Below are 25,220 nucleotides of genomic sequence, written 5' to 3' on the forward strand. Positions count from 1 at the left end.
CTAAACGAAAGACGATCTGTCTGTGTGTCACAGGTCAGACAAAATCGGTGAAATTGTTTTGATTCCCAAAACTTTGTGTTTCTTATTGAAAATGAGATATACGGATAAGTTAATCACAAATAACGTAATGAGATTACGTATTGCATGTCAGAGATGCTACAGCGATATTCTTCCGAGCAGTGAAGTGAGGATAATCAAACAAAACAACACAGAAACTGTTGTTAACCTCAAAGATACAAAATTGCCTGAAAAAGAATCTGAAAACGTATCTAAAGAATTCAGAGTAAATGAAGTAAACATTCAAATGATATCTAGGAACATTTACGACCAATTATTTAAAACACCGAGCCCACCAGTGGACCCTAAATTAATAAAAAGGTAAATCGCTACATATTTCAAAATATTAAGTTTTATTTACTTTTCTGTATTGATTTCCTCCACTGTTTACTACTCTTACTCACATGAATGTGGTTTAAGTTAATAATAATACTTAAATACATTTTTTTTATGCTAGGATTGGCTTGCACAGCCATGAAAGAAAGTGCATTTCTTCGAGGCAATGACGTCATAAATCGTCTGAAACAGACGTATACGGCCAATGATGATGATGATGAGTGTTTTTAATATTTAGTAATTGGAATAGGTGCAACTACCAGAGTTATATTGCCTCTAATTATTTTAAAATTTTTTTCTTTATTATTTTCAGTTGTCAGAACAGTTTACTGAAACATGGTATTAATTTTAAAGAATATTCACCATTACCAGATGTTAAGTTAAAGTTACCTCCATTAGAGGGTAAGGATGTTGTGGAACACTTTTATAATATTGGTGAAAGACAGTGTGCACCATATAGGAATTTGCTAACAATGCTGGCTGAGTGTAAACTACCTCCTTTGCCAAAGGTAAAAATTTTATCGAACGAAAGTTAAATAGGTGTATTTATCGAAATTGTATACATACGTATTCAGGTAATTTAAAAACAAGATATTTCATGTGCTAAATATTGAGGGTGGATAAGATTTTTTTGTATCAGACCCTTTGTAGTAGGAAAAGTAACTTTTGGTAAATGTTTTACTTGTGGTAATAAGTATTCGAATATGTTAAACAATATTTACTGTGTCAACCTCTTCTGAAATTTGATTAATTTATTTTTTAAACATTCTTCTTGTTAATTTTCTGTTTAGCAAAGTATCTCTGTCTATCTAAACTGAAATAGAAAATATCTTTCTTTCAGAAATGGTCAAGATCAGCTGGTTGGAGTCAGTATGTTGGAAACAAGGTGCAGTCAGTTCCATGCCCTCCAGCTGATGCTTTGATCTTTGATGTAGAGGTCCTTATGTCTGCTGGGAAAAGGCCTACTTTGGCATGTGCTGTTTCTTCTGACGCCTGGTATATAGATAAAATAAATACTTATTGAATTTAAATTTAATAGTTCATGATTATATTATAAACTACATGATATGAAAAGCTATAGTACAGAAACTACCCAGTTTAAAATTAATTTATAATCTGTTCATCTAAGGGAAAGAGATAGCTTAACTAAGACATGAAGTTAATAAAATATTTGAGGAGGTAGTTTTAACTATGTATTCAGTTATTTAAGATTTTATTACTATGGCAAGTTTACACAGACTGTTGGAAAATATTATGTGTTGCTTTCAGGTATGGCTGGGTGAGTGAACCATTAGCATACGGAGAACCTCATAAGCAATATGATAATGTGAACTATAAAGATCTCATTCCCTTTGAAACTGATGGACTGGAGCCCTGTGGAGACCTGACCAGACCAAGAGTGGTTGTTGGACATAACGTATCCTTTGACCGCGCCAAGATTAAGGAGCAGTATTGGTTAAATAAGACAGGTAAATTATATAATAGGCTAAATGAATGGGACAAAGATTAATTATAAAATGCTAATCTAGAAATATGAGTAGAAGATGATTAAAAATCAATTTCATTTTTCTTGTTGACTTTATGAATTAGAATTAAGAAATACTTAGGAAAGAGTAAGATGTTTCACTACTTTTATTGATGATGTCAGCGTCATGAAATGTATCGTTTTGATGTTTAGAAAAAAGTATCTCATTTGACTAGGTTGAGTGTCCTTTCTGTGCATCATCATCAGCCGTACGACGCCCACTGCTGGGCATAAGCCTCCCCCAAGAATCTCCACGACGATCGGTCCTGCGCTGCCCGCATCCAGCGGCTTCCCGCGACCTTCACCAGATCGTCGGTCCACCTTGTAGCGGGCCTACCCACTGAGCGTCGTCCGACACGTGGTCGCCATTCCTTTCTGTGCATAGTACATTAATATTTTGGCATAAAAATATCAAATTTCGAATGTAGAATTCACACCAGAACCTTTCTTTGTGGATTTAAAACGATATCTGTGTAATGTTTCAGGTGTCCGCTTTATGGACACGATGTCCATGCACACGTGTGTGAGCGGTGTGACGAGCTATCAGCGAACAGTACTCAAATCTAAGGACAAAGAGCCGCACCCTACTGACGATGACTGGGTTGGGATCAGCTCGCTCAACAGTTTAACTGAGGTTTGCTTAACAGTTCAATGCTTATTCAGCAACATTTAAGCCGGTCGCACTTCTTTTTTACTTACGAACTCGACTTGTGCGTACACGTACGAACTCGACTCATGCGTTTTCGTACGAACTCAACACATGCGTACACGTACGAACGCACACGAACAATTACTACTTTACTTATTAGTACTTTCCTATGTTTCTATTCTTTTCTGTCATGCTGGACCGTCATTTGCTAAAGCGAGATAAAGCGAACGCGCGCGACGGATTCGACGAAGCACCTAGGCGGTTGGAGTGCGGTCGCACCTCCGCTCTTTGTCTCAGTCTATCAGTATGAAAGAGACATATCTTTAGTCTCTTTCGCACTAATGCTTTAAAGCTTAATACGAAAGGGACAAAAGATATGTCATTCTCATCATGTTACGTTTTAAGAAGATGAAGGTTGGTGCGGTTACACGAGAAGGAGAAAAATATTATATATTTACAAATCTTCAGGTACACAATCTATACTGCGGCTCACAAATCAACAAAGAGACTCGGGACATTTTTGTCGAAGGCACAATGGATGACGTTCATGAGAACTTCCAGAAACTGATGAGGTATTGCGCTGGTGACGTCACAGCTACGCACAATGTGTTGAGAGAGCTACTGCCATTGTTTCTAGAACGGTTTCCGCATCCGGTGACGTTGGCGGGAATGTTGGAACTAGGTGAGGCTGGCTGGAAGGCCGGGACTCTTTCGTTAATTTATCGATTTTTGATTTTGGAATTTAGCACATGAATTCTGCATATCAATTTTTACTGGGTGATTTCTTGTCTTAGATATCCTTAGATACTCGATTAAAAAAAAACAAAAGTGGTCTTTTTTAAATTCGGGCATTCTTTGTGCCGAGTCTAATGAGGATTTTTAATCAACTGCAACATTTTGCAGTACACAAGACTTGACTGATGAATGCACCATGAAATGGAGAAAATTTTACGTTTTATTTTAGGTTCAGCTTACCTTCCTGTGAATTCAAACTGGCTTCAGTACATAGATTCAGCGGAAACGGTATTTGAGGACCTAAAGCTAGAATCGCGACAGTTGCTTTCTCAAAAAGCGGATGAAGCTTGCCGACTTATGGAAAACAACGCTTACAAAAAAGATCTCTGGATGTGGGATCAAGATTGGTCCACTCAAACCTTAAAATTAAAAAAGACAATGCCGAAAAAGAAAAAAGGTGAAGAATCCAGTATTTCTGAAGAAGTAACAGCCGGTGATAATTTTGAAAATAGACTAGAAATTTCGGAAAAGGAATTTGATGTTTTGAACGACGAATATATAGAAGCCATAGAGTATAAACCAAAGGAGGAATGCACAGAAAATTTGAGCAAAAAGTTTGAATATTTGAATGAGTTGGGTAAGGCCTTGCCTGTAAAGAGGCCGTATTTAGCCGGATATCCGGCGTGGTATAGGAAACTATGTACCAAACCCGGTAAGGATCCGGATTGGACGCCCGGAGCAAATAATATCACTACTAGTATGCAGGTATTGTTTTTTATCATTTACATATAAAATTTCATATTGGGGTAGACAAAACCTCTGCTACCTAGTCATCAGAAGACTGTTGATATTTACAGATAAATGAACTGTAAAGTGACTGGCACATCGCACATTACTAGTTCATGGTTTGATGGTTAGAGTTTTGGGCTCAAAATCTGGAATCGAGTTCGATTCCCGATGGGGACATTGTCGAAAACACTTTGTGCGACTGTCCTTTCTTTGGCTAGGAAATTACAGACTTGAATCGCCTAATTGCCCTGAAAAGTAAGTTGACTTCGTGCTTGGGAAGGCACGTGAAGCCGTTGGTTTTACACATTGTCACTTTCAGATAACCCCAAAACTTCTCCGTTTGTCCTGGGAGGGCTATCCCCTCCACTACATCCAAGCTGAAGGCTGGGGGTTCCTCGTCCCGTGCTCTCACACTCGCGAGGATAGTGAGGGTGAACCTCCCGTGCCTTTAGAGCAACTGCTGGAAGCTTGCCCTCTCTTTGAGTGCAAAGACGCTGAAGCCAATATTGAGGGGTATATATTGCCGAAGACTGTGGAGGTATGATTTTCTGATTAAGAATAAGTATCACTAACCTTACAACATCATCTTCCTAGCGTTATCCCGTTTTCACAAAGTAATGGGCTAACCTAACCTGAAGATTTAACAGGTCCGGTTTTTACAGAAGCGACTGCCTGTCTGACTTTTCAACCCGTGGAAGCTCTCTAGCCTTGCAGACATACATAAAATCACGTCTGTTTCTCTTTGGGGTAGGCGGAGAAAAATCATTTTCGCATTTTCCATTCTCAAAATTTTCATACATTCTTGAACGTTTAGGGTCTATCAAAAGTACCCACTGTTGACCTCTCTGTGATGATGATGTATTATTTTAGGAGGACCTCGGAAGACGGGCATATTACGCTAGGAAGAAGGTGGAAGAACAAGCGGCTGCCAATCAGTACCACGGTTTGGGCGTTTGGAGTGGCATAGTGTTGCAAGGTAAAATCTCTGAATTATTTTTTTTAAGATTATTTTCTACCATGAACATTACCCAATGGTAGTTTTATTTATCTTAAGTGCAATTTTTACTAACACAGTTGGCTCGACCACTATAGGCTCACCACGTATCACGTTGGTCTGACAGGAAGCTCGGTGAGGTGTGGGTACTCAGTTCGTCTTGCGATAGATTTACCTCTGCCTATCCCAATTGGGATATAGTGCTTAGCTTATGTTACGTTATGTAAAGATAGTTTTTTGTTGTAACCTTTAGCATAACATCACGGAACAATAAGGAAAAATAATTAATTAATAATTATTATTATAAATTTATATTATTATTATAAATTTATATTATTATTATAAATTATTATGACCTGTCAATTAATTCCATTCAAATCCGCGGGACTTCTTTCGGGGCACGTACTCTAGCTATATTCTATGCTTTTCTTCTCGAGCATGTAAAAACCGATAGGAGGAGTGTGATCTTTCTAACCTGATGCATAATATGGATTAACATTTTTCCTCTAGGTTGCTGTCACTTCCTAAGACTCCCGCATAAGGATGGGCCGAAGTATAAAGTGGGAAATCCTTTAGCCAAGGACTTTCTGGATATGTTCAGTCAAAACGTTCTTACTGCGCAGGGGAATGAAGCTGAGAAGGTATCGATGTTAATTTCAGTTTATTTTGTAAATGGAAATTAGTTTTGCCCATTTCATTCCGTATATAAGTAATGACGGAATAGGGGTATTTGACTGTTTTTTTCAACATGCTGAAGACATCTTTGAAATCCGTCCTTCAATATCTGATCTAACGCCAGAGATATTAATTTTTAAAGTCTGGTGGGGGAATAAATGTTATCCTAGGTCTACCCCTTCCTCTCTTCCCTTCAATTTTTCCTTCTATAATGTTTGTATGTGTTGTGTGTTTCTATGTGTTTATGAAACAAATAAAAGAGAAGGTGCAGGTCGTGTCGTATCGGGAGGTCAAGGTTTTGGCGGGAAGAAGAGAGGAATGGCGGTTACTCCACCGACAAGAGCGCAGCTCTTAAATAGAGAGAGAGAGGGGATGGGGGAATGCTCCGTCCCGTTCCAACAAAACGGCATTTTTATGTAGCTTGGTGGTAGCTTGTATTGTATGTCACTTACGCGTGACGTCACGCGGTCCTATTGCTATTTCTTTCGATTTGGAAGGGCTGTAAATATAAAATTTTGCAACAAATTTCGATTCTGTTTTTACATTTGGCTATGAATTTATGTTACATCCTTTCTTATAAGTACATCGGCACGTTACATAATATAATTCGTGATCGACGTAACAATGGAAAAAATAAAAATATAGGCTACATAAGCCATCTTGATCATCAGCGTCGTGCCTACTAGGAGTCGAAGCGGTCGCCATGGCCGAAATCGGTCGGAGAGATCATCATCATCATCACATAATATAATAATCAAGACAATTTTACAAAAAAAAACATTGTCTCCCAGGTACTAACATTCGGTCGCATGATGTCGTACTGGCGCAACAACCGCGAGCGCATCATGTCGCAGCAAGTAGTGTGGCTGCCACGACAGCTGCTGCCGCGACACTTGTCGCGTGAAGTGCGACAATACGGCGCTATACTGCCGCAGCTAGTTGTCTGCGGGACTCTTACACGGAGGTGGGTTTCTTAAAGGTTCATTAGGTACTATATTCCATTGTTGGGCAAAGTTCCTATCATTATTGTCTCATTACTATTTATTCCTTTCCCTCTTTCTCATTTTTTCCGATGTTATTTCAAGTTAGGCATCCGTACGGTAGGAGATCTTCTATTTCCCAGCGAGCTCCAAATATTAATCGCTACAGACGCCGCTTCAAGAGAATATTCTTCTATTTCAAGAAAGCTCTAAAAACGCGCTGATAGGCGCGTCCACACCGAGCGCCGCATTTGCCGCGCGTGCGATTGCTTGTTTGTACGTGTTGTCTATTGACTAAGCGGGGATTTAAAACCGTCTTTCGTTTTTTATGCGACTTTGGAAGTCTGTTTATGTTAGATTGTTCTTATATTACACCAGAGCGAGTGAACCAACATGGATGACGGCAAGCAACGCGCACGTGGAGCGTGTGGGCTCGGAGCTACGGGCCATGGTGCACGCGCCGCCGGGGTACAAGTTTGTTGGCGCCGACGTTGACTCACAGGCGAGTGTACCTATAGCATAGAATAAGGAATAATACTACGTATAGAACGGTAACTCTCCGCTCCCCACCAGCGTCTGAGCTAGGTTTACCTCATTCCCCCTCGAACATAGTTTAGACTCGAATCGTATGGTGTCAGACGTCACACACACAGATGCGTGTGTACGATAATGTCAATGTGTAGTGTCTGTAAAACGAAGTTGTTTGTATGAAGTGTTCGGGGTGTGCCTATAACCTATCACAGATTACAACATACATACACTAGCCCACTTTCGAAGTCTTCCTTTAGCTAGTCCTTCCAACAATTTGGGCTTTATACATCGCTTTCGTAATCCTACAATACAGAAAGAACCATAAGTCGTATCCATACTTGATATTGAACGTCCTAACACGGATAATGATGAACCGTATAGATTCCTTGATAGCCCTCAATAGATAGTCAATTATTTTGGAACGGACATTTGACACCCTGCTTGTTAGTTGTTTATCCGATGTTGAGGTATTTCTTCGCCGGTTAATAAACGTCTCATTTTCGTCTCTCAGGAGTTATGGATAGCGGCGTTGCTCGGCGACAGTACGTTAGGTCTCTGTGGCGGCACAGCGTTCGGCTGGGCGGTCCTAGCCGGGGACAAGGCGCGCCGCACGGACCTGCACTCGCTCACGGCCCACGCCGCACAGGTTTCCCGGGATCACGCCAAGGTTATCAACTACGCTAGGATTTACGGTCAGTATAGTTTACATTTTCCTGGACCCAATATCAACACACATACAGTCATGAGCAATATAATGTACCCACTTTAGGACTCTGTCTTACTAACGTATTTGACATTTAGTGAGACTTAGAGTTCAATTTGTCAAAAAAGTTAATGTGACATGGTACCAAAGTGTATACATATTAATGCTCGTGACCGTACATAAACTCACGCCCATAATAAATGATCAGAAGCCAACTTGCAGCCACTTTTCATAAGAAATTCTAAGATGGATTGAATATGATGATGCCATGATGGTGACCAGTCCATGACAATCCCTCTGTCAAATTTTAAGTTTTACTTTTTATTAAAATCAAGTTCCTTTTTGTCCACTGTTCCACATGAAGTGGCCTAAAATGGAGTTCGAAGGCCGGTACAGCCCCAGAGAGCCATCTCGACTAGTCTTCACTTCTGTAATCATTATTCTTACTTGTATGAATTACCAGGTGCGGGCCAAAACTTCGCGGAACGACTGCTAAAACAGTTCAACCCCACGATGACGATATCTGAAGCGAAGAGCAAAGCCGCCAAGATGTTTAGCACCACCAAGGGACGGCGAGTGTACACGCTCAAACAGAGGTATATGGAGGGGTTCATGGATGAAGAGCTTCAAGGACAGGTATTTACAGAGAGAAAAATATATATAAAAAAAAATAGATAATATATATTTTCCAATATTTATAATGATATTGGAAAATTTCCAATATTCATTATGAATATTGAATTCATTATGAATATTGGGAATATTCATTATGAATATTGGAAAATTTCTGACTCGCAGCTCTTGAGATATGCCAAGCGACGTATGTGTGTGTGTGTGTGCGCGCACACACCATCAATTAGTGTGGTCGTGGCCTAAAGCCAGCCACACTTTGGATGTGTTTCCGTAGTCTTGTACGAACACTAAGGATGTAACTATCCTAACCTTCCAAGTACAATGGAAACACGCACATTGGTTGCGAGTTGATGTTGACAAGCATTCCCACATTTACTTAATTAAGATGCAAATTCGAAACTTAACGGTTTTTTTAGGTGGTTGAGATGACTGGCTACCAAGCAATGCGGTTAGCAAAACTCAGTGGGAAGACGCTGGACGAAATGTTCGAGAGGCCTAAGTGGATCGGCGGAACGGAGTCCGATATGTTCAACAAATTGGAAGAAATTGCTGGTGAGTAGATATTCCAGGGCGATAGCAGAATAATAATACTCATACATAACCTATAATTCATCTATAAAAGCGTTATCGCAGTTTGACATTAGCGCACAATAAAAATAAATGCACAATACAAACAAATGTGAAAAAGAGCAATATTGCTTTTTTAGATGAATTGCTTCAATGTGGCCTTTTTGACCCCTCCATAATCCGGAACCAATGGCTTAGCGTGGCGTAGCAGAATAGGGGTTGAAAAGAGTTAGTTATTGACCGTCGGCAATTTATAAACACTTTTTTCAGATATTTATTTCACAGAGTTGTTGTCGCAAGATAGGTTACTATAGTAACTTTGCGTTAGCCTTATTTCCTTATGTTCCTTACTTATTTTGAAGGAAGGGAGCATGTTCCAAGCAGTAGGACGAATATCTAACAACAATAACCCAGTTCATAATTAAACTATTTCCGTACCAAAAAATTGGGCTAGTTATAAAAAGAGTTGAATTGTTGTCTGATTTTGTAGACAGTAAATAATATCGAATTGAAACTGAATAATATACTCAACAGATTCAGAAGCGCCATCAACGGCGTTCCTCTCGGGACGGCTGTCTCGCGCGTTGGAGCGCTCGGCGGCCGCAGGGCGCTGGGGCGGCACCCGCCTCAACTGGTGCGTACAGAGCGCCGCCGCTGACTTCCTGCACCTCATGCTCGTCGCTATGACGCACCTCGCGCCCACTGCCAGGTAGGTTATTTCGCAATCGATCGACTAAGAACATTTCCAATTTAGCTCCAATAATGACACATCACTATTTTTCACCTTTGACTTGACAGTTCTCTTTCCCGCCGCGCATTTAAGTTGTTCTAAAAGTCATACTTCTTTTTGCAAGGTGTTTTTTTATTTATTTATTGTTTTTTTCACAGGTTTTGCCTCAGTTTCCACGACGAAGTTCGATATTTAGTACCTGAGGAAGATAAATACGAAACTGCACTAGCGCTACAGATCACCAATCTGCTTACTCGAGCATTTTGTTCTCAGAGGTACAGTTGGTTACTACTACTATATACTACTTAACTTTTTTTGATTTTTATCTTATTAAATATTCAAAGTAAAACACAGATATAAGCCATCAGAAGACCTTTAGCATCACTTAGAGGACATAATTAATTTTTCGATCGGGTTTCGGGCAATGACAAGTTGATCTTTTTTTCTTTATTCCCAGTCAAAATATTTGTATTTAAATTCCAGAGTCGGCATGAATGATCTTCCGCTCTCCGTTGCATTCTTCACCTCGGTAGAAGTGGACCAAGTGTTGCGGAAAGAAAGTAACATGTCTTGCGCCACACCTTCCAACCCGCATGGCCTAGAAAACGGCTACAACATACCGCCTGGAGAATCCCTCGATATTTTTCATGTGTTAGATAAATGTAAAAATAAAGATAAGTAATTATTAGGCGAATAATGGTGTTTTATTGTTTTTTGCTTTCTGGTTATCCTGTCAGAAAAAAACTGTTACAAGACATTTTAACGTGGTGGGCTAAGAATCGATTTCGATAATCGAGTTTCTACTCGGTTTGGATCTAACAACATCACTAGCATGTCAATCTGTCATTGTGAATTTTTAAGGGGGCTTTTTGGCGGGAGGCGGGAACGGGACAGTTGCTTTCTTCATTGAATAATCTAAATAATTAATACGAAGTGGTGTTTTGTGGTTAATGATCGCATTAAGTTAGTCGGAAGACATTCGCGAGTGTTATTATATTGGAGTATTCAATAAACAAAGTGTATCTGCCTATTTTCGCTTCGTGTCAGGAAGCCGCTTCATAACTCAAAAGTTTATGCGGACTTTTGAGTTAATTCGTTTGGGGTTCGGAGTAGGAGTCTACTCCGAGGGTGGGGGCTTAGGTTTCATCATCATCACCTTTCATCATTTCATTAATCATCAAGAAAAAAAATACGTCAGACATGGCTGTATGGGCATAGTTCCCTTTGCCTTACCCTTCGGGGAAAACCAAACCAAAAAAAAAAAAAAAAAAAAAGAATTTTTAAGGTTATGTTTATGATAAATGTTTAAAAAGTCTCATTTATTTAATTATAACAATCAGTGTTATGAATATTAAAATATTATTGAAACTCATTAAATCAATCTATAGTGAAAGTGTATTTTGAATTACTGTAAAATACTACAATGTCGAAGGTAACCAAAAGAAAGCATGTTATGAATGAAACTCTCTGGGACGATTATGAATTGCCTAAAGAGAATCAATCAGTTGTTAAAGTATTGAAAAGTAAAGGGAACAACCTGCATGAGGTATGTAAGCTTGCAATTATAATATATATCGTAAACTTCGTAAAACAAAATTGTTGACCCTAATGTTTTTGTTTACAATTTAGGTTACAACTCCAAGTGGCGAGGAGTACTTGGTTTCCATGCCAACGAAATTCAGGAAAAATATATGGGTGAAGCGCGGCGACTACATTCTAGTGGAGCCTATCCTTGAAGGTGATAAAGTGAAAGCCGAAATAGTGAAAATCATGAATAAGGACTCTATAAAATACTATAAAGACAATAATGTGTGGCCTAAGGAATTTGAAGATAGCAAAAAAGAAGTAAAAGAGGATGCAGATGATGATTATGATATAGTTGCAAATACAAATAGGAACCACATGACTTTAGATCATGGTGAGGGTTTCTCTAGTGATTCCGATTCTTCATGCTCTAGTGATGACAGTAGTGAAATAGATACAAAATGAATAAATTTGCTCCGTTGTCAAACTTAATAATTTATTCAAATGAGGATTCTACTTTTATCATACAATTTGTAAATAAATATTTCTATATGTATAATGTCTTATTCATAATTTACTAATAAAATAAAATTATACAATAACAACCCCTATGATTTCCCCAATACACAGCATTTATCTAAGTTACACCAAATAACACTTAAAATTAATTACATGGCTTTAGTGAGGATAAATTGTCAAGATGTGCATAATTTCAATAATAAAATTAATATAGTCCCATAATTCAAGAGTCCTCAACAAAACTAATTTACTATTAGTTACTTTTTCTTCACAATCAATAGATTTCCAAGAAGAATTGTTGAAGAAATTGATTTGCTATTGCAATACTATTTTATATCTGCTTCCACATCATCAGTCATGATGTATTCATATATTCTTTTGATTAATTCAACTGATTTTACCTTTGCCCAGCCTTCAGTCTTGGTAATGAGTTTAGCCTGTCCATCTTTAATGAATTCTAAGGTCAATTGTTTCAATGTATTTGCTGAGTGTAAATCTGCCAACTGTAGAGTTTCTATTGCATTTTCTACAGTCAGTTTCTTATGTAAGGCTTCCTCACATAGACTCTTTAGCCTGCTGAGTTGGTAGTAGTCTGCTGCTGCTAATAGTTTCTCTGGTATTTCATCCACTCTCGGAGCTTTATCACTGTATATGAAGGTCAGAACCTCACGCAGCACTTCAGACTCTAATGGAGATTCAACAACATTGGTGAAGCATTCAGTGGTGTTATGTTCAAAATGCGCCTTCAAGACTGCGCTCCTACTCGCTAGTACCGCTTTATGCACTTTGTATTCCACATTTTCAGCAGACTTCATTGTAACATCAGAAAACAGACCATTGTTTAGTAAGTTCTCAAAGTCATTACTCAGTTGAGCTTCTGGTACATTGGAGCGATCGACTTTGATGTCGTTAGTTACCATAAACTGGAATTTTAGCCGTAAGCTACCGTCACTTAAAAGGAATATATCGCGGCCATCATAGCTCGCTATGTCTCTCTTGTAAAGCGTCGCAAGATACTGCCACTTATTAGCTTGCACTGTATGGTATTCTTTTATAACTATGGACCGTTCTTCAAATCGCTTCAGACAAATTGTTAAAATTGACTTCAGAAAAACCGGGTTTGGTGACAAATAGTATATCTCGATTATATCGTTATCTCTACCCAAAAATTGCATTTTCAGTTGAAATCTGGAATCAGCAACTTCAGCAACACTGGAATCTTTAGATTTTTCTGTTCGAAATTCTCTGGTAGTCTTATTCTCTAAAAGATTTATGAAATTGGGCACTGTCCATATTATTGTATTGATTTTTGTTTGGCCTTCTGTGCGGGTTGTATAATTTATACTGGACATGATTTAGGTTTTCAATGATAGCACCGCACTGGCGATATTCACCTACTTCTGTTCGGTAGTTGTAAATTAAACACGAAAAAATCTATCACAGAAAAGGAAACTATCGACATCCACAATTTTGTTTTGTTTTCGACTGTTTTATGTAGTACAAGCAAAAAGTTAAGTACACATGCTAGATCTGCTAGATGCTCAGAACAATAACTAAAGCATAGAAAGAAGGCTAAAATAAGAATTCAGAAACTATAAACCGGCTCTCTTCTAGCTTACGACACAAACTATGAGTGAGAAAAGGACAAATGATTCGCTCTTTGCTTCATTTTTTCCGAGGTTGTCACAACATGAAATGTCATTTGGACCTATTGGACTCATTTTAACTCGGCCAAATACATAGTAACATACATAAGAAGATTTTACTTATATTTACCAAACTATTTGACACGGTCGCGTCAACTGTGTTTACGAGTGTCTTGTGTTCAGATTGTTTTAAGTGATAATTTAACAATATTTTTCCAAATAAATGGAAAGAAACTTTTATTTATATCAAATAATTGAGTGTCTCGACTGTGTGACATTATGTCTTGTGTGGTATGGGGCTGCAGCTCACATTCAGGAAGAAAAGAAAATAGCCAACAACTTCTGTTGTTTCATCGGTAAGTTTTTTGTAATTTTCTAGTGAAATGTGAACTGCTGAACAATTTTAGGAAAGTAATATGTTTTGCTGAATAGATTTGTAGCATAAAATATTTGAGATATCCATTATATTATACGTTTCATCGATGAATACGGAATTGATTTGAGGTTATGTTGATTGTCCATAGTGATGTACTAAAATTATCGATACTTTTAATTTTTAGATTTCCTGTAGACGATAACAAAGAGAAAGAATGGATAATTCGCATTAATAGACGAAATTGGATTCCAAATAAGTACAGCCGTATTTGCTCGAAACATTTTACTGCGGATTCATTTATGTGTGTTCCTAATTCAAAGTGGAGGCGTCTTCGAGACGATGCTATTCCTACATTGAACATTATAGATCAGACAGATGAAATGGTGTTTAAATTTAAATTTCAGCCTAGCCTGCATCATCTCACTGCTGGATAGATAGATAAGATATTTGTATCATGTTATCACAACACGTTTATACTATCTATCATTCAACTACATATTATTATGTACTTAATAAACTTAGTATATACTAAGTCTGTAGTTGTTTTATGTCTAAACAATTATGAGTTGTACACGTTTTATATAAGTAAATTATTATTATCTTTGATTTCAGATATTAAATCCAAAAGTGTCGACTGGATTTACATGAAAAGGTATATCAAATAATTTTCTTTTTTTATATTTTTAACATGATATACATATATAGAGTGTATAATTCAACCAGCTGCACAATGCACTTAAATCAGATATATTTTACTTTTATTTTTATAGATTATTTTGTACATATACTATTTTAACATTATTATTAAACTTTATTTCAGTCAGTTCAAGAAGACGAGATGAAAAATTTAAAAGAAAAGCTGAACAAGTCCCGCCTCAAGATCAAACGACTTAATGAAAAAAAAAACAATGTGACAGGGTGTCACAAAGACAGTTTCTAAGCAAATTGACACTGTTTAGAAATTAATAAATTTGTATTTATTGTAAATATAATGTACATAATTAATAACGTGTGAAATAAATACTTGCTAATGAAAATGAACAGATTTACGATCTAATTTATATTTCATTTTACCTCCTGTTCTTATTTACTCCTACTCCAACACTCCAGGTTGATACGAACTGCGCCCAATAAAGAATGTAATGAATGTTATAGATTTGTGTAAGCGACTTAGATAAATCTTGACTAAACCTTCCTTTACAAATACAAATATACTTTATTGCACACAACATACAATACTTACAAGTTTTACACGAAAGATACAGTACGCCACCTACCTACCTTTTACTTTCCCTTTCTGTTCTCTTATGAATACTTGTATGCCGTATTTTTTTAAGTATAATGCTATATCTAGTAGGTACGAGTATGGTAATCCTAGTATTGAAACAGCTTGTAGCCCTAGTAAAGACCGCCATTTTATGTTTACAGAGTGGCACGTTTTTTCTGTAGGTATTTCCAGTCCATACTCTTTTCTATGTCTATGGCGTGACCCCATCGGGCCTCTTACCGTCTGTGCGGCTTAGACCCGGCGGCGGCGGTTCCAATTTGCACGGCACGTCGATCGACACCAGTGCACGGCGGATGACATCATAAATAAATTCGAATATTACAAAATACTTACCGATGAAACGATACCAGTTGGCTATTTTCTTTCCTTCCTGAATGTGAGCTGCAGCTCCAAACTAATATAAACCAGACAATATAATCCAAAAATGGTTAGATACTTACCTATCAGAGACAGAGTCTCCTTTCATCAAGAAGAAGATAATTGCATCCTACAAAAAGAAATCTTTTAAAAAAATTTATCGACATTAATTGTAAGTAAATTTAATTTTATCGACATATTACTAAAGTGAAACCCAACACTAGGCAATGAAAAACTTGTGACAACCTACGAAATTACGGCTTTTTAGCGGGAAACGGGAACGGGACAGTTGCTTTCTTCATTGAATAATCTAAATAATTAATACGAAGTGGTGTTTTGTGGTTAATGATCGCATTAAGTTAGTCGGAAGACATTCGCGAGTGTTATTACATTGGAGTATTCAATAAACAAAGTGTATCTGCCTATTTTCGCTTCGTGCTAGGAAGCCGCTTCATAGCTCAAAAGTTTATGCGGACTTTTGAGTTAATTCGTTTGGGGTTCGGAGTAGGAGTCTACTCCGAGGGTGGGGGCTTAGGTTTCATCATCATCATTCATCACCTTTCACCATTTCATTAATCATCAAGAAAAAAAAATACGTCAGACATGGCTGTATGGGCATAGTTCCCTTTGCCTTACCCTTCGGGGAAAACCAAACCAAAAAAAAAAAAAAAACCTACGAAATTACGAAACAATTTTTGTATATGCGTCTTTGTCTAACATTACGCCGGTTCCGTAAGATAAAGTAGAGCAGAATTATAGAGTTCTGTTGCTATTTTAGCCTTCCTTCTATGCTTTAGTTATTGTTCTGAGGCTAGATGATAGTATACTATTTCTTTTTTGAAAATTATTAGGTGCAATTTCATGTCGTCAAAAACGCAACACTGACGTTAACTTCAATATTCTTAAATATCGGTTTCAATAACTTTATATATCACTTTTAAAAGACATCCCAAGTTCACATTTGAATTAAAATTTGGTGTTTTATGTCGAAATATAATGTATTGTACCTTTTTTAAACAATAAATAAGCCTCAAAAAAGAATTCGATATTTTTTACCGAAGTTTGATTTGATGATGAAATCTTAAACATTTATTACCGACCTTCATAAATATGAATTTTGCTATCTTCGACTTGGTACGACGTCGATATTGCAATTTTGTTAGTCGCGATTTTGTTCCCATTGTTTTGAATATTATCTCTCATGTAAAATTTTAATATTCATAGGGTTATCTTATCTGAAATGTGTGTTTGATCGTAAAATTATCAAGTAAACGCTATATCTGATGTCGTAATGACAAATTACTGTCTATCCATCAAAGCGTAACTGAGCGGTGCTAATTTATTGTTTTTTCCTTATAATTCGGAGTTTTTAAATGTAAATTGGTGTTCGATATGGAAGATTACAAGTTTCTCTTCAAAGTGGTGCTGGTTGGTAACGCTGGTGTGGGAAAGACATGTCTCGTAAGAAGGTTTACACAAGGTCTCTTTCCCCCGGGCCAGGGTGCTACAATCGGAGTAGATTTCATGATCAAAACAGTCGAAGTGGACGGTGAGAAAGTGAAGGTATGCCCATTTACAGAGTATTGTTATTCAAGTCATCCTTGTTGCATCATTTCAGGGTCATAAACCAGTGTTTATGTGTTAATTCGAAACATATGTTTTGTGTTTTTGTCTTTTGCTTTGTTGTTATATGGAGCGAGGTAATTGCTCTGTGCAACTAGAGCGATTTTATTTTATGCCCAATTTAATTGTTTCCATTGCAGCAACATTGAATAAATTGCAGATAATTCCTAATTATAACTATTAAGACTATGTTAGGTAGCTAATTTATAGATGTTTGTGTTGTAAATCAACACACATTCTATTTATTCTAAAGAATTATGATCAACATACCTATTTTTAAAACAACTGACCCTGATAAAGTATAGGTAGAATAATAATTGATTGTTGTAAAGAATTATTTTTCCTGTCTTGCAAAATGTTTTCCATTGTTCAATGTAATGAAACAATAGATTCTATTACTATACATACCTAGTCATTTAATGTTAGACAATAAACAAGTAATAATACAACCTATACATACTACAGATATGTTAAAGTGATCTAGAATATTTATTTATTGTATCTATAATTCTTTTTAAGTTTCAACAAGTTTTCTAAACACATTCACAATTTCCTGCCTAATTTACAAGAACTGTATTATCTTCATCTATCAATAAACCTTTTAGCTACAAATATGGGATACAGCGGGACAAGAAAGGTTCCGTTCCATCACGCAGAGCTACTACCGTTCAGCCCATGCACTGATATTGGTGTATGACATATCTTGCCAACCTACGTTTGATTGCTTGCCTGACTGGCTCCGTGAAATTGAGGAGTATGCCAATAACAAGGTGTTGAGGATATTAGTTGGTGAGTTCAAGTTATTAGTTACAATAATGATTTGATTTTCAGCAAGGGTAATAAAACTGATTTGTTATCATTGGATGAAAAGATTTTCCATAGCTAATGATTTCTTACCATTTTTATAATAGTTTAAATTATTATATTATATAAGTAATATAAAAATGCCAACTGTTGGCAAACTTCTCGGCACATTCACTGTCTTACTATTTACTAAATAGGAACACTATATAGAATTAAACAGAATAGGTGTGTCCTAAGTATGTAATAATAATCAAAAGGTCTATATTTGTTAATACATATGACATTATAATAGAACAAAGTCTTGAATAAATTAGCACTTGTTATTGCAAATGTTCTGTATAAATATGGTATTAAAATATGCACAGTGATAAGTCTTTCTGGAAGCAAAGATTGAAACTTAATGCACCTGTCTAATTTATCATCAAGGGCACATGGTAGACATTGTGTTTAACATAATTAACAATGCATTATAATTTATATCCATATATCCCGTAATTGTACTTTGTCTCTTAATTATTTTATCTATAAAATTAAATTATAGAATAAATCTTTAAAGTGTTTGAGAAACTTAAAGTTGAATGATTTGTAAAATTGTGAGTGCTCAACTTTGTCCTTTGGGATGAATAATTTAATTTATTTTCAAGTAGAATTCTGTGGTCTCTGCCCGCCTCAATGGGATAAATGCAGGGTCTATTTATGATATCGTTGTTGCCAATTTAAAAGCTCTTATGTGTTACCCTCACCAAATTTCTTTTTTGTCAGGATCGAATAGTATTTTGCTGCTAAAACATTTAGTACAGACTCTTATGTACGTAAATATGAATTATCTTTTAATATTTTTAACATGGCACTTTTAATATTTCTATATGTATATAATATAATATTTTATGGTGAATTGACCCAATAGATTAAAATTGGCAACTTAATGGTTTAATTCTATATAGTGTTCCTATTTAGTAAATAGTAAGACAGTGAATGTGCCAAGCAGTTTGCCAACAGTTGTCATTTTTATATTACTTATATAATATAATAATATGTAATTTATTTCCACCTGTTACCTTATGGTTTGAATTTCCAGAAACTTTAGTGAGTCAACTATTTAGGCTGTATGTTGATAGATATATTTATTCTCAGGTAATAAAACAGACAGAGAAGACAGGGAGATACCAAGGCATATAGGGGAGGACTTTGCACAGAGGCATGGCATGTACTTCCTCGAAACTTCTGCCAAGGAGGCAGAAAATGTTGAAAGACTTTTCATGGAAATTGCTGTTGAACTTATGGAGGTAGGATTATTTCTTGATTACATTGTTTTTGGTTTGTATTTCGATTTGGTAGGACTTTTATTCTTTTATAAACTTCATCAAACATTTTATAGTTATTTAATTTATTATTAAAATAATACAAAAAGAAGTACCTAAAAATATAGGTATTTTTGTTAAATTTTATTATGGTGCCACTTTTTCTTTCGCAGTTTTTTTAGTCTGTTTATTTTTTTACATTGTTTTATAGTAAGAGTACTTATTATTATATTTCTAATCATTTAGAAAATGTATCATTTCTTAACATTGAATACAATATTAACTGTACTGTCTCATTATATTGCCCCTCACTCTATGGTTGCCTGATGCATTGTTATAAGCAAGAAGCCCGCCAATTGCCATTTTTATTGTCTTTTCTTTTTATTAGTGTGAATATAGTACATTCGATTTTATTGTTTACTTCCAGCAAGCAAAATGCAAGGAGCTACCAAAGTATGATGGGAGTTTAGGTCCAATCAATGGGAAGACGACATCAGTAGGCGATAGTTCTTGCTGTCTGCGTTAGTAATCGTAAAACGAATTTATTTCTCACTATCTATCTTAAACTTATCAAGTAACTTTAATTATATAGGTACCCTGTAAAACTTAACACGATTAGAATGTCATACCTAGCTCTCGTCTCTTTTACACTAGGCGATATACTATATCTGTCCTGCTGTCATTCTAATCACGTTAAGTTTTACAGCGCGTAATATTTTTATTTATGGCACTTGGATAGGCATAGCTTTTTAGGGTTCCCTAAAATGTCAAAAACAAACTCTCTTTAGGGTTCTCTAGCCGAATAGCAAAGACGGAAGAAGTTTATAATTTCGGCTCATAATTTTGATTTGTTAAACGAACTGCGCTACGTCCGTCTCCATTTAAAAAAATAAGAATTGAATTTCATCCCTTCGGTACTTATATATTTTTTTAACATTGCAAGTGTTATGCAGGAAATAATAAGGAATGTTGTACGTATAACTCAATAAAAAAAGTTCTGCCCACAAATGTAATGATTTATTTGTTCTTTTACGCATTTTTGGCACCAACCGTTCGGAACGGAAACGTTGCGGCAGGAAACAGACTTATAATGACGTCGAAACTTATCTATTTCATCATGCAGATTTACACCGGAAAATCATTTGGTTTCGGATTGTGGAATGGTCTAAAGAGAAATATTTACGTTTTTCGTATCATACCTACTAGGTAAGTATACAAAATTAGGTAACTAATTAGATATATACCTATCGTTCTCGGGATAATGTGATCTTTTTTGTCCATAAAATCGTAACTTTTTGGACACTAGTTGTAGATTTGTTTCGGATACCATTCACTACTTGGCTGGAAAAATATTCACCGATCAGCGTTTATTTATTTCAAAGATGCGTGCGTTAGACGTTACAAAGTTATGTAGCACGCCACTTGATCATTTCTTGTAGTTGAATACATTCTAAATTGTTTTTATCTCGGGACCTTTTTTAAATATTCATATCGTGTCTATCCAAGTGTATACATCTATAAATAATCTAATATACTTGACCCTAAGCTATGGTATTTTTACAAAAGAATTGTTATTTTTTTTATTACAGTGCACGCCATTATATGTTCTCGCGAAAAAAATACCAAAGATCAAAACTATATTTACAGCCAAATTGGTATGTTATTCATATGCCTACATTGTTAACAGTATATAAAAGCTCATAAATCGTTTGAAACTGACGTATAAGGTCAATGATGATGATGATAAAAGGTAACAACGAAAGTTTGTATTTTCTGGAGCATATTGTTCAGAATCGTGAGGAAAGTGTTATCTTTAATCCGCTGTTTATACCTAGATTTTTATAAAGGTTGAAATATATTTATTTTACATATTTCATTCGCTGTGTTGTACATGGCATTTACATCCGTGGGTTCTTTGTAAAAATAACATGAAACTATTTAAACTGTATATCTTGTAGCGTTACATTCCACTCGCTTGTAAGTGCATAGCATTGTAGCAATGTCATGATTATTTTTTTTTTACTTCGTGTAAACATGATTAAGGGGCTCTTATGATTATAATACCGAACGAGTGCAATATAGGAATGTTTTCTTAGGCTACGCGATTTTAAAGGGAACTGCACCTAAGTATGCAATAGGTACATTATTTGGGGCATTTGTCTTAGTTTTGGGTTATGAAGTAATATGTTGAAATTTTGAGAAATGACAATCATTGAGTATTTATTTTATGAAAACAATAGATCGGTATGGATGTGTATTTGTGGAGTTAGTGGCGTGCAAAATGGTGTATTAAACAGCTGACATGCTCGTTTGTTTCTCCACTGAACGTATGGAAAAGTTCTTCGTAAATAAATTCGTTTCCTTTTAAAATCTGGGAAATAACACTTATGTGCACGCGGCGCTAAATTTTCATGATAGGAAGTAGACGTACTTATTCAGGTTACCGTAAATAAACGTATGTGGGGAAAAGGCGCGTACACGCGTATGTAAACTGCCATGTTGCACATCACGTGCTTGCAAACGTTGTCGTCATTAGACACTTAGCTCTTTTTTAGAAGTAAGCACTATTTTTTCTCATAACTGTGTATAATTATCATGTTTTGTCAATTCAGTATAGTGTAGTGTGAATCGAACCATAGTTTGCATATCAGAATCTTTATATCATTCTAGATTTAATTTTCGTGTAAGCTGATGTACATAAGACGAAAACATTTAGGAATTGACTATACATAGACGTAGAGGTGATAAGAATTTATTACGTGTTTTATGTTGTGAGATTAAGTATTGTATAATGATATTATTTTGAAGTATTAAAAGTAAGATATTTTTGATTTTCATTAGTTTAATTTAGTTGTGTTTACTTACATGCATTGTCAACTATTTTTAATTAAAGCTATTTAAAACTTTGATAAAGAGGTATAGATCAATATAATAGTCAAGACTCAAGAACTATGTTTATAAAATGCAAAATAGATGTATTTTATAACCGCAATTTCTTATGTAGATCTTTTATTTTATATTTTTAAAACATAAAAGATAACATTCATGACATTGTAACAACGCTTACGAGTTATTTAACTTGCTGTTGCAGATTTTGTTATAATAATAACATTAAAACTAAATATTAGGTACGGTTCTTAGAACAAATTCGTATGTATTCAATAGCCAAATAAAACAAGTTGGCTTTTGAATATGAATGCAATTTTAGTGGAACTATGTTATTCTTAGATGCCTTGTGGAATGGTTAATAATGTGTAGGCTTAACACTAAAATACTATTTTGTAGAAAACTAACTTTACTAACTAATTAAAAAGGTGGTGTTTCGTTTCGACCAATCATCAATCATTCATACAATACTGGTTTGTGATTGGCCGGAATATCAATATGTATTCTTATATGGAACTACGAAATCACATCGAACAATGTTTGGTCACGTTATCATGTTGAAAATATGTGTTACTGACTTACTATTAAGAGTAATGATGGGTATAAAATAAAATAGACTGTTGTATTTACGCTGTTTTATCGTATAAACGAAGAAACAGTTTTGCTAGTGACCATTTTATTTGCTACATAATAGTGTTTTAGATACTGTTAATTTAAAATTTAGTGTTACATATTTATTATATTCTTGTTTTTAGGTGAATATTACGGATTTTATACTACTTTTTATTTGTCATCACAATTAAAATTAAATGCACTTTATTCGAAAGTTGTTTCGTGTTATGTGGTTGGGTGTTTTGATGTTAACCGTATCGAGTTCGAGTTTTCACATTGTGGACAAGACAATGTTTTTTATATTGTATACTGTCTTTTACACTTTATTTACAGAGTTGTTCGTATTGTACAATGTTTCAATTGAAGTATGGAAATCGGTATTGTTCCAAAAGTGGACCATTACGTCGCTAGATGTCGCTGACTATTTATAAATGAATGTTTACAAATACACTTAAAATGTACTTTAACCAGTTTGTTAAGTAATAAAACAATACTGTATGTTATGTATGATACTTATAAGTTATAAACTACGTTTACGTGTTAATAGCCACTTATAAAATATGCCAAACTGACAGAACTGGCGATATTTATTACACAAGTTTTGTCCTTGGCATATTTCATACTTAATTGTGGTGTACTAGTATGTGCTATTTATGTTTACTTTATTGTTAAAGCTCCAACTGCATTTTAACGTATGTTTGAACACAAATAATAAGGGCTGGTTCCACTTATTGATGATAAACAGCAAGCAGCATTAGACCGGTAAAAACGTAGCCTTATATTAGTATAAAGTTAAGGGTCTATAGAGACACGAGTTGTCGCGTTCGCGCCACCAAGAACGCGTCAAATTACCAACAAACATCAGATTCCTGTTCAAAATCAAGTTTCTTTACAGCATTATCTTGTCCCTATGTAATGAAAATGTTTGTCTACTAGAACTTTGTTGGGTTTGAAGGATCATTACTGTCTATGAATTGACCTCCCTCCGACAGGTAGCCCAATACTACAATATCGATTATTCCAAATTTTTACATTGATATATCCTCAATATTTCTGGTCCGGTTATTAGAAAGATGAAACCAGTGACTATTACGACTAACAAATATCTTGCAATGCTGTACATTTGTTTTCAGTGTCCTGTTGCCTTGACACGTATCACGGATAGACCAATATAAGCATTTTTTGCGAGGAGAGTACGTATGGTTGCTTCATTATAAAGAATGATATTTATAAAAATCTATTTGCGTTTATGTACTACAATGCAAGTTTTGCGAAGTAATTTAATAATTAACTTATCATTTCCATGACAGAAATATTGGATCTGATATCTAATTAATGTTTCCCGATAAAATATCATTGAATATTGAAATTAAATATCACCAAAGATGTGAATTATTGTAATACTCGCAATTAATAAATGACCATTTTGGATATTATGTTGTTTTACTTGTGAGTGTTATTTATCTCAAGCATAATTTTTACAATAATACTGCAAAAGATGATAATAACCACTACCACACCACTACGTTTTACTACTGTCGCCGTTTTTAAGTGATGGTCGGTGCAGTGCCTTGATATGTAACGACCATAGTATAAATAGGCCATACATTATACATCAATGACATGGGCTAAACTAATTAGGGTATTTCTTCCGAGTGGTAAGTATAAATAAGGAAAATATAACAATTATTGCTTCTTCCACAAACAGTCTACCTGCTACCAAATTATCAGTTTTATACAAATTTCCATCGAGGAAATATATACGTATATCGAGACGGTGTGTTAATGTGAAGACAGGAACCCAAACTAGGTAGACCCTGTCTAAATCAATGTTATGCTGCGGATTTTATGGCGTAATATCAGTTAACACGAATCAATGTTGAAAATTCATCGCGGTGTATGGATGAATAAACGACATGAGTGTAAATACATGTACACATCAATAAATAAATAAAATAATTTGTACGGAATCCTCCGCAATATAAAATTAAAAGTTGCCGTATCAAATAAAATGTAAGTAAGAGAAATCGTTATACACTAACTATTCTTTATTTTTCCTTGTTATTTAAAAGTATGATTTCTCATTCTTTGTCAAAAAAACGCAAAAGTAACCTATCGATTAGTGATGTTTTTCAATCGATTTTCACATCACTACACTAAGTATCGCTGGCTGTTTTGAAAATAATCTTATTGGTCCTTGTCTTAAGTAGTAATATAATAGTATTATAATTAAATGTCTAGGGGAAATAATAGCTCTCTCTCTCTCATTATTTAAGAGCTGCGCTCTTGTTGGTGGAGTAATCGCCATTCCTCTCTTCTCTCCTGATACGACACGATCAGTACCTAATTTATCTTTGATTTGTTTCATTAATGTTCTCTT

General features: G+C 35.4%; 4 protein-coding genes and 1 long non-coding RNA gene across 5 annotated transcripts; 3 read left to right on the top strand and 2 right to left on the bottom strand.

Moving 5' to 3' along the window:
* Positions 1–32: 32 nt before the first annotated feature.
* LOC126375638 (DNA polymerase subunit gamma-1, mitochondrial) lies at positions 33–10,601 on the top strand. The gene is made up of 18 exons (XM_050022663.1): positions 33–378; positions 707–902; positions 1,235–1,389; positions 1,663–1,862; positions 2,404–2,552; positions 3,036–3,249; positions 3,532–4,067; positions 4,411–4,629; positions 4,962–5,067; positions 5,596–5,726; positions 6,552–6,724; positions 7,119–7,242; positions 7,783–7,963; positions 8,438–8,610; positions 9,024–9,159; positions 9,709–9,883; positions 10,063–10,179; positions 10,388–10,601. Exons 1-18 carry the CDS (start codon positions 92–94, stop codon positions 10,584–10,586), a joined length of 3,471 nt encoding a protein of 1,156 aa, XP_049878620.1. The 5' UTR covers positions 33–91; the 3' UTR covers positions 10,587–10,601.
* LOC126375762 (uncharacterized) lies at positions 9,425–18,216 on the bottom strand. The gene is made up of 2 exons (XR_007567648.1): positions 18,135–18,216; positions 9,425–10,103 (listed from the first exon to the last, which is right to left on the bottom strand). It is a non-coding gene; the product is annotated as an uncharacterized LOC126375762 (long non-coding RNA).
* LOC126375731 (probable RNA-binding protein EIF1AD) lies at positions 11,185–11,987 on the top strand. Its single transcript, XM_050022830.1, has 2 exons — positions 11,185–11,450; positions 11,534–11,987. Exons 1-2 carry the CDS (start codon positions 11,328–11,330, stop codon positions 11,891–11,893), a joined length of 483 nt encoding a protein of 160 aa, XP_049878787.1. The 5' UTR covers positions 11,185–11,327; the 3' UTR covers positions 11,894–11,987.
* On the bottom strand, positions 12,043–13,670 carry LOC126375700 (speckle-type POZ protein-like). Its single transcript, XM_050022796.1, has one exon. It carries the CDS (start codon positions 13,297–13,299, stop codon positions 12,274–12,276), a length of 1,026 nt encoding a protein of 341 aa, XP_049878753.1. The 5' UTR covers positions 13,300–13,670; the 3' UTR covers positions 12,043–12,273.
* On the top strand, positions 16,722–24,273 carry LOC126375725 (ras-related protein Rab-30). The gene is made up of 4 exons (XM_050022823.1): positions 16,722–17,177; positions 17,843–18,026; positions 19,176–19,327; positions 19,770–24,273. The coding sequence occupies exons 1-4, from the start codon at positions 17,007–17,009 to the stop codon at positions 19,866–19,868; spliced, it is 606 nt and encodes a 201-aa protein (XP_049878780.1). The 5' UTR covers positions 16,722–17,006; the 3' UTR covers positions 19,869–24,273.
* The last annotated feature ends 947 nt before the right edge of the window (positions 24,274–25,220 follow it).

The sequence above is a fragment of the Pectinophora gossypiella genome, chromosome 19 (genome assembly GCF_024362695.1).
Source record: "Pectinophora gossypiella chromosome 19, ilPecGoss1.1, whole genome shotgun sequence".
Lineage (NCBI taxonomy): Eukaryota > Metazoa > Arthropoda > Insecta > Lepidoptera > Gelechiidae > Pectinophora > Pectinophora gossypiella.

What these genes read in the sequence shown, in the direction of transcription:
- LOC126375638 (XM_050022663.1), top strand. Translation starts at nt 92, where the DNA reads ATGAGATATACGGATAAGTTAATCACAAATAACGTAATGAGATTACGT. An exon ending in GTATTGGTTAAATAAGACAG is followed by an intron (nt 1,863 to 2,403) that starts GTAAATTATATA and finishes GTAATGTTTCAG; the next exon opens with GTGTCCGCTTTATGGACACG. An exon ending in CGAGCATTTTGTTCTCAGAG is followed by an intron (nt 10,180 to 10,387) that starts GTACAGTTGGTT and finishes TTTAAATTCCAG; the next exon opens with AGTCGGCATGAATGATCTTC.
- LOC126375731 (XM_050022830.1), top strand. Translation starts at nt 11,328, where the DNA reads ATGTCGAAGGTAACCAAAAGAAAGCATGTTATGAATGAAACTCTCTGG. An exon ending in AAGGGAACAACCTGCATGAG is followed by an intron (nt 11,451 to 11,533) that starts GTATGTAAGCTT and finishes TTTACAATTTAG; the next exon opens with GTTACAACTCCAAGTGGCGA.
- LOC126375700 (XM_050022796.1), bottom strand. Translation starts at nt 13,299, where the DNA reads ATGTCCAGTATAAATTATACAACCCGCACAGAAGGCCAAACAAAAATC.
- LOC126375725 (XM_050022823.1), top strand. Translation starts at nt 17,007, where the DNA reads ATGGAAGATTACAAGTTTCTCTTCAAAGTGGTGCTGGTTGGTAACGCT. An exon ending in TGGACGGTGAGAAAGTGAAG is followed by an intron (nt 17,178 to 17,842) that starts GTATGCCCATTT and finishes TAAACCTTTTAG; the next exon opens with CTACAAATATGGGATACAGC. An exon ending in TTGCTGTTGAACTTATGGAG is followed by an intron (nt 19,328 to 19,769) that starts GTAGGATTATTT and finishes GTTTACTTCCAG; the next exon opens with CAAGCAAAATGCAAGGAGCT.